Genomic DNA, 15,151 nt, shown 5'->3' with positions numbered 1-15,151 from the left:
GCTGGGGCTCAGGCGTGTGGAGACGCGTTGGGGGCGGAGCCTGACTAACCTCCTCTGGGGTTCAGGAAGGAGGCTTCTGGTTTACCCTCAGGATAAAGAGAAGGCCAGACTCTCCAGGGGCCAAAGACTCATTTCACCAATGGCCACGGGAATCCACGGCTAAGAAGCCCGCAAGGGTCTTCTGGGGCGGGGAGGGGACGCGCTTTTAGTGCCTGGACGGTACTGATGAACTGCCTGCGGCGTGGTGGTGGTGGGGGGGACAGACTTGCGGCTGCAGAATCTGTATCACAGTCTGTGTATCACAAGGTCAGATGGTGAGGTGCCTCACCCCGCCACATGCCGTGGCTCGCTCTCCCAGCGCCGTGACATGCCACAGAGCCACTGCACAATGGCACGAGACACCAAGGGGCGACAGGAGAGGCTGCCAGGAAACCCCACCCCCACCCCGAGGCATCCCTGTGGGCACCGCCTCCCACCGGTGACCACACCCATTCCAACCGGTCCCCACCTGTGCCAGTTAGGGCACAGGCTGCTGGGAGAATTAGGGGGCTGCCCCCACCCCGTCACAGTGAGGTGACTGCAGGCAGAGGGTCCCCCGTCCTCCCCACTGTCCTCTATGCCCTGATTCTCTGCAATATGCTCCCTCTCTCAGGCCCCTCACCAGCTTAATTCCTTAATTCCCACTGGAGATAAACGGATCTTTCACTGCAATTTATTGTTAATCCAAAGGAAAACAGGGGCTGGGAAGAGGTGAGGTGGAGGTGGGGACGGGTGAAGGCAGCTAACCCACTCCCTCCTCCTGGCCCCTGGGACAGCGATTGCAGCTGGGGACGCCTAGGCTGAAATCCTGGGGCCAGTCAGCCGGCGTTTGGAGCACCACACCTGTTACCGGGGATCTAGACAACTTGGTTCCCAGGAAAGCATCTGAGAAGGAGGGGGTATCAGACTTGGCTGGCTGAGTTCATGGGAGAGAAGACTCCGGGTGCCAGAGGCCATCTTTAAATGCCTGGAGGACCCCCATGTGCAGAATCAGATGTGTTCTACAGGATTCCAAGGGGGTAGAAACAGGACTAAGAGGTGGGAGCTTCAGGGATACAGACTTCAGCTCAGTACAAGGAAGAATCTGGGGCAGTTAGAGCTGTATGGGCTTCCATGTAGGGTGGTGAGTTCCCCATCACTGCAGGTATTCATGCTGAAGCTGGATGATCAACCAACAGGTAGGGATGTGGTTGGGGGGTTTTAAGAAGCGAATGGGTGTTACATTATTTGACTCCCCTTCCAATCCTGAGACTCTAAGGTTCTGCGACTTACTCTTCTGTTCCTCCCCACCTTCACCTGCAAGGCAGGAGGTATCCTCAGCTGAGGGCCCGGCTGGGAGGCTCTTCCCAGACCTGGGGCTGGGAGGGGACAGGTGGGCTCAGATGTATAACCCGCCTTTAATAGTCACCCCCGCCTCTTCATGTCCCAGCAGGGAGGGTTTAGGGAGAGTGATGGGCTTAGGCAATTACCTCATGAGGCCCCAGCTCCTCCTCTCCGTCTCCCAGCCAGGCCACTGTCTTACAGGTATGCAGAGGTGGCACTCTGAGGTGTCACCTGCTGTGTGTGAGGTCAGAGCGCTGGTGCTGTCCCATGCTGTTCTGGAGGCATCAGTGCACACGGGGTTGAGTGGGTTCAGGAATGGGCCTACCACCCCTCTCCCACCACACACCCAGGGCAGTGGGAGTCCCATAAGGGCTGGCATCGGGCCCTGGGGGCAGCCGGACTCCTGCACCTGGGGTACCTTGGTCGAGGGCATGTAACTCTTGCTTCTAACTACCCTTTAAGAAGGGAGCACAGGATGGCTCCAGGGGTCACCAGGCACCTTTCCAGGTGACCATCTGGGCAGGGGGGTGGTTTTCCAGGAGACCAGGGGCCTGAGCGCCTGACTCTTCCTGAGTTCATCACCATGGAGGTCACAGGAGCCCTGCTGAGGGATACCCCACCCAGCGGGTCATGAAGTGCTGGGAGGGCTCCTGGGCCTGGCTTCCCAGCCTCTGGGAAGTGACCTTCCTCTAGACCTGGGGTCCCCAGGCGGGCAGTAGCTCATAACAGCCAAGTGGTGTGAAGACTCGCTCTGTACCAGGCACCGTGCTAATCACACCACGTGGCCACACGCATTCTTTACCACTTCTAAACCTCCCAGTATCACATCCCCATTTTCCAGTGACGGGAACTCAAGTCTGGAGAACACAAGACATAGGTATATACACGGCCACATGTAAGTAATAAAAGGCAGAGACCGCTTGGCTCCAAAACAAACAGTTGGTTCAGTCAATTTGCTGGGAAAAATATAGTCAAACCAGTTGTTTGTGATCCTATAGACAAAACAGTTATCTAAGATTGACCTTCTGCATTCTCTGACTGGTGGCTGGGGGACAGTGCAGCCCCTGCCTCGACAGCCATCATCTTTGATTGCCTACCTCTCCCTACTCTTCCCCTCACCCCCCAGGATCCAGACTCTGCCCTCCCCGCAGGGAGCTGGGTGAGAGCCCCCCACCTCCACGGGGGGAGAAGATGGCAATCAGAGTGTGATCAGGAGCAGAGACACACACGCACAGAGCACGTGACCTCATGCATGGGCACACACATACACACACAAACCATAAACCTCTCTCATACACACACAGAGGACATAAAAACACTTGTAAAGAAACACATAAACCAGCACAAATTATCATTACAGTGCAAACTGTGTACACAAGTGCCGAGGGGGTAGGAGTAATGGAGTGATGGGAGATGGGAGAGGATAATGGAGCTGTTTTCTGGGAAGGGTGCTTCTGAGCAGAGCTGGGCTGTGTGTGTGTGTGTGGGGGGGGGCTGACTTGCAGAGAAGCTAGCTGGTGGCACTGTCTGCCCGCTGTCCCAGGCTCCCTGGAGGGAAGGGGGAGCCACAGAGACCCTTTCCAGTTACCCCACAGCAGTGCTGAGAGGTGGGGGGCCAAAGACCGTCACCTCTCCTCCTCCACGACTACCCGCTCCTTCGGTTCCAGCCCAGAGGCCTGTTATCTGACTCCTGGGAGGCGTCGAAGGTTGGGAAGGGTGCTGAGGCCCAGGCAGGGGAGGGCACAGGGGAGCAGGGGCAGGGGGTTGTCATCTAAGTTCCCCAAAGCCTCATCCATCAACCGAGCAGAGATAATCAGGGTGCGCAGCCGGCCCAGGACACTGATTACTCTCCGGGCACCGTAAACACAGGGAATAAATCTGGGAAGGGGCTGGGGAGGAGGTGTCTCGGTAGCAGGGCCGGCCACCCTGCCTGGGAAGGGAGAGGCAGCCCATCCATCATTCTGAGATATGCAGCAGTCTAGGCCAATGAGATCAGGATGGTTTGGGGATGGGGGAGGTGGGCGATCATAATAAAATAATCCAGTGCAGTGTGGCTGCTCCACTCCGATCTTATTCACACGCAAGGAGAAGCCCGTCCCTGCCTCTGCTCCAAGTTTTACCCAGAAGCCGCTGTAGAAGCTTCTGCCATTGACTTAAAACCCTCAAAGGAGGCCTGGCCTAGAAGGCACGAAAGTGGCTTGACTCAAAAGCACCCGTGGGCATCGCAGGCTCCAGGGCAGGCAGGCTCTGGGCAGAGCTGGCTCCTTTGTGCTGACAAGGCAATCCTTAGGTTTGCATGGAGGGCAGATGGGTCTTAAGCCCTCCTTCCTCCTATGCTTCCAAGTACTTCCCGGGTGCCGGGAGGATTCCAGCTCCAGGAACCGATCGCATAGCTCTGGCCTGTGTCTGGGCCACAGAAGTTGCACCGTAATTCAAACTAACGGAGCATGGATAATCTAGAACAGCAGAGGGTCTAGGAGGAATTTCTCTTTGGCGTCGAAACATATCAGATGACTGTTTTGCAGCTGAGTTACCTTCCTAATTAAGCAAGGGAGTTTGTGAGGCCTGAGCACCCGTGGTAATCCGCAGGGTCAGGGAGTGCTGGAGGAGCACTGGCCCCAGGTGACCCTCGAGAGGACGATCACACGTGAGCCATCTGGAGTCCACTCTTGGTCCGTGACCACAACACTGGGAAAGGGTTTTGATTTTTCCGCTTCCACGATCCTCCTTCTTGGGACAGTTCGATACCTCAGCTGCAAGGCGGCCAATGCCTCTGTCCCCCGCTCCCTGTCTTGAACCTGCCCGTGGTACAGGAAGCACCAGGCCCTTTCATTCCAGGAGATCAAAGCAGCTGGCACATGTGAACACCCTAAATCCTCTCCCTGCCCCTCTCCCCAGGTAGGGGCCACCTCCCTTGCCATCTTTTGGGATCTCTGGGTGAGGGCAAGAGGGACGGGAACCTTCCGGAAGCTTAGGACAGGCCCTGGCATAGGATCAGTTTGCTGAGCTGTGGACCCACCCAGGATCTGGGGCCAGCCTGGGAACACCTGCTGGTGGCAGTTCCAGGCAGATTCTCTGAGAGGAGCTATTACACCTGCCTCTAGTCTCACAGTGAAACATGGTGGGAGGCCCCGAAACGGCATCAGTGATGCTCAAAGGCCCAGGGGATGAAAGAGCAATAATGTCAAGACATTTCCCTCTAGCACAGGCACGTTAATACTCCCAAGACACAACGGTGACGGTGGCAGGATATACCAGGAATGTAACAACTGTACTTTTAGTACTTGTAAGGTATCCGAAGGATAAGTAGTAACCACAGCCGAAACTCCCTGATGATAAGCACTAATGACTCCCCAATGCTCCAGGGAGGCCCCAGGTCATTCCTGCACCAGCAAAGGGAGCAGGAGGGTAGGCTATAAGATGCTACGCAGCGGGGTTGGGCATTCTTTGTTTTTTTTTGTTTTTTTTTTTTTTGCGGTACGTGGGCCTCTCACTGTTGTGGCCTCTCCCGCTGCGGAGCACAGGCTCCGGACGCGCAGGCTCAGCGGCCATGGCTCACGGGCCCAGCCGCTCCGTGGCATGCGGGATCCTCCCAGACCGGGGCACGAACCCGTGTCCCCTGCATCGGCAGGCAGACTCTCAACCACTGCGCCACCAGGGAAGCCCGGGGGATGGGCATTCTTGAGGCAAGGTCCTGTGTTACTCCAGGCTTAGTAAGCTGTCTTCTTCCATCACCCAGAAGAGAGGCAGCTTAGCCAAGTGGTAGGATCATGGACACTGGACCTGAATCCTGCCTCTGCCACTTACTAGCTATGTGACCAGAGGTGAGTTACCTAACCTCTGCTCAGGTCTCCTTTGTTCATATGTTAAAGACACCGAATAAGTTATTACACGTAAGATGTTTACAACAGTGTCTGAGGGTCTAAAAACTCTTGATAACAGTTTGCTGTTATTGTTATCATCATCACTGTCCAAACAAGCAACGACATATCCACTTAGCATGTACTATGCAATGATGTATCCACCTACTACAGTGCTATCAGATAGCCCATGGTGTGGCCAACCCTGTGCAAGGCCCTAGGGATTCCAAGCTCTATCAACAATGGGCCCTGTCCTTTTGGAGCTCTCAGTCTTATGAAGATAAATCCCAGGCCCAAATAACTATAGCAAGATGCAGAGTGGTTATTGCCTTGGGTGGCATGGATGAGGTGCTGGGGACGGGAGGTGAGGGCTTTGAGTGAGAGAGGTTATCTCCAGCTGGGGGCTTCAAGATAAGAGTAGCTCTCGACCTCAGTTTTTGGATATGGGAAATAAGGGCGATTTGGGGGGAACAGCACGTGTAAAGGCACTGAGGTGGGAAAGCATGAGGTGTGTGGCTGGCTGGGCCTGCCATGCCCGGAGAGGTGGTGGGAGCTGAGCCAGAGAGGGGGCAGCCGTCAAATGCTTCTGGGCGTGTGAGTATCCTTCTCAGGCACGTTTTAGGTATATTCATCCAAGAAGCAGTGTAGGCAGTTTGGAGCCAGAGAGCCAGGAGTTGGGGATGGAGGTGAGCCAGGGGCTGCTGCAGGAGTCCCCGAATGAGGACACTGCCACCAGCCCCTCCTGCGGTGGGATCCACGTCAAGTGGGTCAAGTGGCGGCAAGGCTGGCTCGGCTCTGTGGCACCTCGTCTACTTCCTTTGTCCCAGCAGCTGACAGCATTTGCCCAGGAGAGACCAGGAGTGACGGAGGGGATACCTGGGGCGCTGCTCAGGGGTCAGGGAATGGAGCCCATGGAGTCAGCCCACCAATCCCACTTGGGGCTCGAATTCCAGACAAGCCTTACAGGGGAGCATCAGGGGCTGGCATAGATCTCCAGCCCCCGTTTCTCCAGAGCAGGGCTGACTTGCCGATGTCTTCCCAAACAGCTTGGCGCTCCCACCTCCGCTGACTGATTTGGCGGGCGCTCACGTGCTGAAGTGTGGGCTGGCCTGTGTGACCCCCGCGGGGAGCACACCAAGTGAGCCCGTGTGCGCTAAGAACCAATTACTCCGGCCTGGCACTCCCCTTCCTCTACAAGACCGAGGCCGCAAGAAGGGGAACGGTTTTCTTTGCCCTCGTCTTGTTTTTCATGGCTACGTTCACTGAGCCCTGGTGGTATGGCGGTGACTGGCTGGTCTGCGGGGGAAGAAAGATAAAGCAGAGGGGGAGGGCACAGACAGAGGGGCTGGCTGGCAACAGACACCAGAATCTGCTAAGAAAGAAAGAATCCCGTCTTTGGTGGGAAGAACCCCAAGATGGAACCAGGGCTCCATCACAGCGACTGTGGGCAAGTCACTCCACCTTGGGGAGAGGAGAGGGGCCAGGAAGCCCCTGTGGAGGCTGTCAGCTGGTGAAACTGCATCTATAGGGAATGAAAAATGCTTCTCACATGGGGTCTCCAGGTCTCTACCCCCACCTTTTGGACAGAAAGATGGGCTAAGATTCAGGCCAAGGCCGTGTGGAAGGCTCCAGACTCCACCTCTGCTGCTAGGACGTGTCTCTCAGATCTGTGTGTGGGGGTGGGCGTGCTGTCCCCTGTGCCCTCTTCTATAGAATGACAATGATCTGCTGAGTTTCTCAGAGAAGGCGGACTCCTATGCATAGCCCTGGAGGGAGCTGTGTCCTTGCCTCCTTAAGGTGGGGAGCAGAACTGAGGGTCCAAGTGGGCAGGAGGGACTCCATGTTCCCAGCTTTGGGGAACATGCATTCCAGGAATGTGCGGGTGTGGGTGGGGAAGGAGGACCCTGCTTAGGCCCACAGATCAAACTCGAACTCCCAATGGGACATGCTTGTGCCCATGGCCATTGGCCTGTTTTGCTGCCTGGGCCACGCCTGCAGCTGTGTCCCAACGGAGCCACCAAGCCAGCGGAACTAATGTCCTCTAATGAGATCCGGGCCAGAGTGGCCAGGCGGGTTTTATTTTCTGTGGCTTGGTAATGAGACTCCTCATAAACTGGCAATGAAATTGGGGTCTGCGTGGACCAGAGAGAGGTGGGGGATAGCCTAGGAGAGGGAATCGACTCTGCCTACCAAATCCCCGCCCCACCCCCTCCACTGTTCCAGTCAAGTCCACAATGCTGGCTGAGCACCGCTCTGCCCCGGGCCAGGCCCACACGCTGGCTGTGTGCCTGCCTGTGCCCGGAGGCTCTGTGCTTACACCTCAGGGGCCGTGCCCACGTCTCAGGTCAGATCCCCGGGAGTGGTGCTCTAGCATCTGAAAGGACATGCTCCCCTTGACATGCCCCCTCCCCCAAGCTGTTCTGTTGTTGGGCATCTTGTGCTCTGTGCCAACCTGGGCTCTGTGGTCAGCTCCAGCTGGGCCACCCTCCAACCTAGATCCTTAACTTATCCCTCATTTCTCCAGGGAGCCGCCATGCTCTGCTTGTTGTCGGGGAGAGTGTAAGCTGGTGGTTGCTGGCAAAGTGAATGACCACCTCACCGGACACATTCTCTCGTGGCCTGGTTCAGCCTCTTCCGCATCTGTCCAGCCCAGCCCATCTCATCTTCCTCATCTGCTGAATTTGGAGTCAGAAGACTTGAAATCTAATTTGGCTACACTGGCATGAAATGGTCAGCAAGGTACTAAACCTACACCTCACTTTTCTCATCTGTAAAATGGGAGAGCTACTGATACCCTTCACATGGGGTCACTGAGAGGATCAGCTGAAACTATGAACTGAAAAGACTGTCACAAACATCTTTATTATTATTGGTGAAAGGACTGAGCCTTCAGCTGGAGAAACCAAAAGGACTTTCTGCCAGTGAGAAGGGCATGACCCCAGGACAGATTTTCTACCTCTCGGACTGTACCATCTTGCCTGAAGAGCCGGTACCGTGGACTGCTGGGAAAGGGTCCTGTGGCCCACTCTTCTCCAAAGTGTGGAAGTTTGCAGGGGCTGAGTCCCAGGCCCTCCATGCCAGCCTCAGGCTGCTGCCCCAGCCAGCACTCCAGATGGGCCATGGTGCCCAGCTGGGCCCCAGCCAGGGAGTGAGGCAGGTGCAGGGGAGAGCGCTCGGTGACAGGCTGCAGAGCAAAGGTGCACAGCACCTGCTGCTCGTGCCATACATGACCACCAGGGCTGGGCTCAGGTAGGTGCCTGCAGCCAACCAGGCCACCTGAGTCCCCCAGGGCTGCTGCAGCCTTTGCCATCATTTCCAGGTGGGGAAGAGAGGTCAGCAGTGGGCAGGCAGCTGAGTGGTTCTTTCTCAAGGGACTGTGAAGTCGGCACTGCCCAGCTGGCAGACACAGTGGGGTCCAGGACCACTCAGAGGAAAGGTGTAGGGAATAAGAGCAGCTACCTCTACTGAACATTTATCACATGCCTGGCAATGCACTAAGCACTTTTCATACATTACTGTCGATCTAATCTTCACAAACCTCCTTTGAAAGCTGTATCAGCAGAAACCCATTTTACAGATGGGAAAACTGAGGCCTACAAAGCAACTTAACCAAGTCCACTCAACTGGCAATTGGTGGAGATGGGATTCAAATCCAGTCCAGCTGGCCTTGCTTTGCTGTCTCTGCTGGGTGGCCAAGGTGGGGTGATCTCCAGGTTGTGGGAAGAGGAACTGAGCTATCTGCTGCTCCCTCTTGACTGGGGCCCGGGACCACTGCTACTCTACCGCAGAAGACTGTGAAAGGCACAGATCCCATGAGTCCCTGAGAATACATAAGCATTGCCCCTCTGCTACCCCAGAATAAACCTTGGGATTATCCATTGCCCTGAAGAGCCTACAGTCTGCTGTCAGGAAGACCTTCTTTGTGTCCTTCTTGGGTCTCTCCTGTTGCACTGAGTTCATCTCTCCTTGTCAGTGTTCAGATATTAGGTTTGATGTGTTTTCTCCTATCTTTTCCCTCTCCCCATTTCCCAGCTCCAAACAGCACAAGAGAATCCAGAGCTTAAAGGGTTAACCGGACTAAGGGGTGTTATCTCCAGCTCAGGGCTTTCCCTGTGCAAGGTGATCCCTGCTCAGATCTTAAGTTACCTCCTGCCCCAGCCAGCACATCTGCTGCTGGCTCCGCAGACCTGGTCTCTATGGAGAGGGCCGGGCATCATGGGGCAGAAACATTTACCAGCTGGACTCGGGCACAGGGTCCTGGGATCCCAGGACTGGCCTCTTCCCCACTCCTTGCCCCTCATCCCCGCTTGCCTTTTCAACAAGGGGGCTCCTGCTTTCTGCTGAATGAACTGGGATGCTTCCAGGTACATGTATGTTGCCAACCTGGGCACACATATGGCTCAGCAGGGCTTTTCACAGCCCACGACTCAAGAGCTCCTTTTTAAATGCCCAGAGTACATCCCCTTTCTCCAGCTGATCCTTTTCCCCAAATATTCATGCAGGAAGCAAAGATGCCAAAATAGTAGCTGAAACTCTATTTCTTGTGGCCCCTCCCAGCCGTCCAGGAATCCTGAGAAGCAGCGGAAAGTCTCTCCAGGTGAGCATCTCCCTGTGAGGATGCAGTGGCCCAGTCTAAGGCCAAGGGCAGAGCAGAAAAATAAGGCAGTGTCCAGGCTTCCCAACCCCAAAGGATATGACAGCTCATCTTGGAAGGAGCTGGCTAAGGGCAAATCTTAGGTCTCCTCCAAAGTCACCCTCACTGACACTCTGACATAAACACAGGTGTTACCAAGCCTCACGGCCACTCACAAAATCCTAGTTGGAAAGCCATAAGAAATCAATTGCATGTGAATATATATTTGATGTGTATTTATGGCCCCTGCACCATGGTGACCCCTAGATCCCAGTGCACACACCTCCTCGTCCTAGTCCCCATGGGTCTGCACATGCACAGTAAATTGTAGATGACCAACACATGCACACACAGTCTTGCACATGTGTGTGTGCACCCACTCTATACTGAAGGTGAGGCCATAGGCAGATTGTCAAAAATGTTACAGCCTACGCCCCACAGCTGGCTGATGGCCCTTCTAGCCTGGCTCACTGGCTAACATTCAAAGGTAAAAAAAAAACATCAGCGTAACAGGTGAGTATACAGACACCCTCACTGTCTCCCCCAGCAGGTAGGAGCCATTCAGTTTACCAGGTTAACCAGGAAAGATACAATCAGGAAAATTGAAGGTATATTCACACCTCCCCTGGGTATTTTCTGTTTGTGCTGAACAATGAACATTAGTCAGCTGCTAAACAATGGCAGTATCATAGGCACAGCAACTGGGGCTGCCCCCCTGCCCCCCACCCTCCCCAGCCTGGCCCACTTGCTCAGCCGTCAGCATTAGGGTTCTGGCCGGAGACCATCCTGGCAGTGTACAACTGGGTCCCGGGTCAGGCCAACGAGGTGGATTCATTGTGCAAAGCTGAGCGGCCGAGAAGGGAATGGATATCAGAGTCCAGGCCAGTATCAGGCGACAAGGGGCGGCCTGTCCCGTAAACACAGAGTCAGGCTCAGAGACACTTTCTAGACCACTCAGCCCAGGGTGCTGGGCCCAGGCTCGGCCATATCTCCTCCTCCCTTCCAGCCTTGACGATTCGGCCTTGAATCTGAGTCTGAGACATTCCACAGCGCTGCCTCCGAAATGGGCACTGGCATTCCTGCTTACCGGCACTGCAAACCCCAGGCCAGCAGGATTGGTTTTGCCATAACGTCCTGCCCAGCAAGCCAGAGCACACTACTGTCTGTGAGCGATGGGGAGAGAGGAGAATAACCCAACAGTCCTGACACCCCAGGTTTCGAAGGAAACCACCATGACAGCGAGCTCTGCATAGCCTGCAGAGAAGGGGTGCTGCGGCCCCGACAGGTCTTCCGAGGGTGTGCGTGACACCTGGGGCGTGTGTTCTCTTTCCAGACAAAAGGTTTGGGGAAGCCAATTAGGGAGGGTGTGGTGTAGGTGGGACACCAGCTCAGCGCACCTGCTTCTAAGACAGGTTCTCTGCTTCCTCTCCCGGGCTCCTCCTGTCCCTCTGGGATGCAGCCCCTGTGCCCCACTGGCCCTGTCCTCTGAGTGAACAGATTCATCTCAGAGGCATGTGGGGCTTCACCACCCTGCCCGGTAAAGTCTGTGTTGTTGAAAATATACTTCTGTGCTTACACATCAAGAGCCGGATTTGGAGTGTTTTGAAGTCTGTGGGCCACCACACACAGCCCGGGGGGGCTCCCCCCCCACCAGGCTCCTCTCCTCCACCCTCCACGCCCCCTGCCATAGCCTAGGAGAACCCAGAAAGGAGCATCAGGCTGCCAAGTCCCCAGAGAGAAGCAGCAGCGGACAATCAGGAGGGTGCCTGAGGGTGATGGTAAACGGGGTGTGGGAGGGCAACTTCTGGGCCCACCAGCCTCTGTCCAAGTGTCGTGTGGGCACTACCACATCCACCTTCCTCCCCTCACAGAGGCACCAGGGCCACAGGCACCGGGTAGAGGAGGCTCTCGGGTCGGGGAACTCTGGCTGCCCCGCTGACTGACGCTACCCAGTCATGACAATTACGATCAATCAAGGAGGCGTATTAGCTGCCTGTCTGAGCTGTGTGGTTCCTTCTCTGCGTCCCACCCCCTCAATCTGGATTTTTGGTGGGAGGAGTGTCTACACTTGAGCCAGGTGACAGTGTCACCTCCCTGCCCCCACTTCCTGAGTGGGAGGAAGCAGGGCAGGCCTCCAGCCCCCCAAAGAAGGAATGAACTACCAAGCACAGCACCACAAAGCTGGGGAAGAGAGTAACAAAAGGAGGGGAGAGTGGGGGGGGCAGTGAACGTCCCCTCCCCAAGCCTTCCCGCTCTTTGTCTGACCCAGGATTAGGTTAACCCCTAGTTTGCTGGTCCACACAGGCCTCAGGAAAGCTGTCCTTTTGCTGAGTACTGGGTGTGGGTAATATGGGATTGAAGGGTTCCCGGAAGCCCAAACCCCGGTGTCGGACAAGTGTTAGAGCCTGAGCTTCTAGCATCTCCTGCTGGCTTCCCAGGAGGTCCAGGGAAAGGTAAAGACCTCTTATTCTCACCGCCACCCTGCTGCGTGGAGGGACTCAACCATGCCTCTTTGAAATGGGCAGTGACACCTGTGTGCCCAGGAACTTACCCTTACCCCGCACACCTAGCAGGGCAGCGCCCCCCAGGCTGCAGGGCCGGGGGCACCGTGGTGCGGACTTTCACAAACCATTTTCTCCGCCATCGGCCACTCCGAGGCATTTTCGGAGCCCTGGCAGCGAGCTGGTGGCGGACGGGGTACAAAAGTGAATGCGGCCAGGTTCCTCCCTCCCAGAAGTGCAGGCCAGCCCCGCAAAACACACAACGTGGCTGGCCCTCAGATAACAGACAGCCCTCCGAGTCTGCAACACCGCACGTACCTCCTCCGCGGAGCTGCGGGCACAGCCGAGACCCAACATTCTCGCCCCACGCGGAGCCAGTTTCTCTGTACTTCGACCCCTTATTTTGCCACCTAAGGCCGGGGCCACGTGCTCCAGCCAAGCCCCCACTCTGCCCAGCCTCCTTCCCAAGCCCCCCATCTAGCTAGCGCGGGAGGTAGTCTCAGGTTTCCTTCACGAAACCTGGAGGAACTCCCCCAAACCCCTCCCCCACTCCACCAGCCAGCCCCGACTGGCGCGCGGTGTCCCCAGCCACCGTGGGAGCCAGGCAGCTTCCCCAGGGACACAAAGGGTTAAATCCAGGCGAGGGGACTCGGTCGGATTTGCCTCCTAAACGCATTTTCCAGTTCATTCCCCAGCACAAAACGCCCGGGCCAGTCCCAGCCTCCGCCCCCACCCCATCCGTCAGAGGGGCCACCGCGGGCCACCCCCGGGGTCGGGCGTCGCGTTAACCCCTCGGCCGCCAGCATCTCAAGGAAGGACACGCGGGGCACCCTCGGGAAAGTGGGTCACGCAGCTACCTGGCTGGCACGAAGCCCGCGGTGCCTCCTGCGGGGAGAGCCCCCCCAAACTGCGATTGCAGTTCCGAGGCGAAGCCCAGCCCTGCGCAAGGCGGGGAGGTTGCGATCTCGCGCCGCCGGGGCCTCAGCCTCCGGGTTAAGGAGCCGCAGGTGAGCCCTGCCGCAGGAGCGGGCTCTCCGCGTCGGTGGTGGGGCGACGCGGTGCGGCAGCGCCCGAAACCATCTGGCAAAGGGGCTGGTAGAAGAAACGAAGCCCCCCTGCTATCCGCCAAGCCCTGCAGCCCACCAGATCCGAGACTGACGCCCTCCCCCTGGGGCTGTTGTCTCGTACCCCGAGACGGTGATTATTTTGCATTTATGTAACATGAAGTGTTTGCAAACTGCTTCCGGAGCTGAGAGCTGGTTATTGAATAAATAGAACGCTATTACATATTATTATTTTTGTGTGAAAAACTGCGCGGAGAAAGTGCTTTCTTGCTACACAGAGATGTGCATCCTACTGCTTCCCTGCAGGGCAGGCTGTTCGGCTGCTCAACCTCTCTTTCTCCGCCGTGCCACCCGTTACCCCCTTACCTAAGCCGTGACCCAACTTTTCTGGCTCCTTTCACTCCCTACAACCCAGACGTGCCTGCCATCCAGCTCCCAGCCCCGGGGGAGGCACTGGATTGGGGGGGGGGGGTGTGGAAGGGAAAGGCAGAGGCGGAATGTGCTTACCTGGGAGGAAGAAGGCGGTCAAGCCGAGAGCGAGTCCCCACCAGAGTCCAGCGGCGCCCGCAAGCCCCATCCGAGCCATCGGGGGCCGGGGGTCCGGCGAGAGGGGCCGCGAGGAGAGCGCTCCTCGCGCTCCAGAAAGCAGCCCGGAAGACGAAGGCGATCCCTGCAGGCAGGCGGGCGCTCTGAAGATCCAGGTCAACCTCAGCCGTCGGCCGGGGCGGGGTGGGCTGGGTGGGATCGGCGCGGACGCAATCCGGGGCCCGGGCGGCCGCCGGCTCAGAGGCTCGGCAGATGCCCGCCGCAAGTTGCACGAGTCATGCCCCCTTCTCCTCCTCCGCTCTCCTCCCCGCGCCGGTCCCCGCCCTCTTCTTCCACGCAGAGCCGGGCTGGGGAGAGGGACCCACCCCCGGCGCGCCCGGCTGCCCGGCGCGGGCTCCCGGCCCCCGGCGCGCTCACACCCTCCCGCTCGGCTCCAACTTGAAGGCGTCCATGGGCGGCCGTCCTCCGAGGGCGGCGGGACGAGCGAGGGCGGCGGGCGGGCGGCGCGGTGGGCTCGGGGCCCAGGCGGAGGGCGCGCGGCTCGGCGGCCCAGCCGATCGGGCGGTGCGGCTCCAGGCGAGGAGAGCGATCCGGGGCGCCGCGTCCCCGCAGCGCCGCAGCTGCTCGCTCTGCCGGGTCCCGGCGATCCGCAACAATGTGGAGCTGCCCGGGCACCGAGTCGAGCCGCGCTCGCTCCTCTCCCTCTCTTTCTCTCACTCGCCGAGCTCCAGCCTCTCAGCCGCTCTCCCCGTGATGTCAGCCCGAAGGGGAGGGGTTAGCGTTAACCCCCTCCTGGCTCCCACGCGCGGCCCGCGCTCGGCCCCGGCCTCCGCCCCGCCGCGCACACCTTCCGGCCCCTGGCAGAGGCGGATCCCTAGCAAGGGCCGTGGGGTCGCGCTCAGGCCCACTGCTCGGGAGATGCCCCTTCGGTCGCCTTTCCGCCGGGGAGGGGGCCGAAGGGCTAGCCGCCCTCCTCCGTCGCTGACAAAGGGAGGCAGTGACCCCTAGCGGCCGGCGTCAGGGGAGAAGCCGCTCGGTGGGGGTGGAGTTAGGACTGGGTGGAGGCGGGGCTGTGGAGGAGCGGGCGTGCAGCACGGAGAAACCAGGATCCAGCAGTGTCCGAGGCGAAAGGTCTTCTCCAGGCCCTCTCCTCCAACCCTGGCCCCACTTTACAGATGAGGAAAC

At 57.9% G+C, this 15,151-nt stretch overlaps 1 protein-coding gene across 1 annotated transcript in view; it reads right to left on the bottom strand.

Annotated features, from left to right (window-relative positions):
* The window catches only part of NECTIN1 (nectin cell adhesion molecule 1), a 68,228-nt gene extending 53,564 nt beyond the window's left edge, over positions 1 to 14,664 (bottom strand). Inside the window, exon 1 of the mRNA XM_082844053.1 lies at positions 13,928 to 14,664. Within this exon, the coding sequence (XP_082700179.1) occupies positions 13,928 to 14,006 (79 nt within the window). The 5' untranslated portion in view covers positions 14,007 to 14,664. The remainder of the gene's footprint in view (positions 1 to 13,927) is intronic.
* Positions 14,665 to 15,151: the final 487 nt, after the last annotated feature.

Source organism: Leucopleurus acutus, assembly GCF_964270905.1.
Source record: "Leucopleurus acutus genome assembly, chromosome: 8".
NCBI lineage: Eukaryota > Metazoa > Chordata > Mammalia > Artiodactyla > Delphinidae > Leucopleurus > Leucopleurus acutus.
The sequence above is the reverse complement of the archived record's forward strand: the minus strand, read 5'-3'. Positions and strand labels throughout refer to the sequence as shown.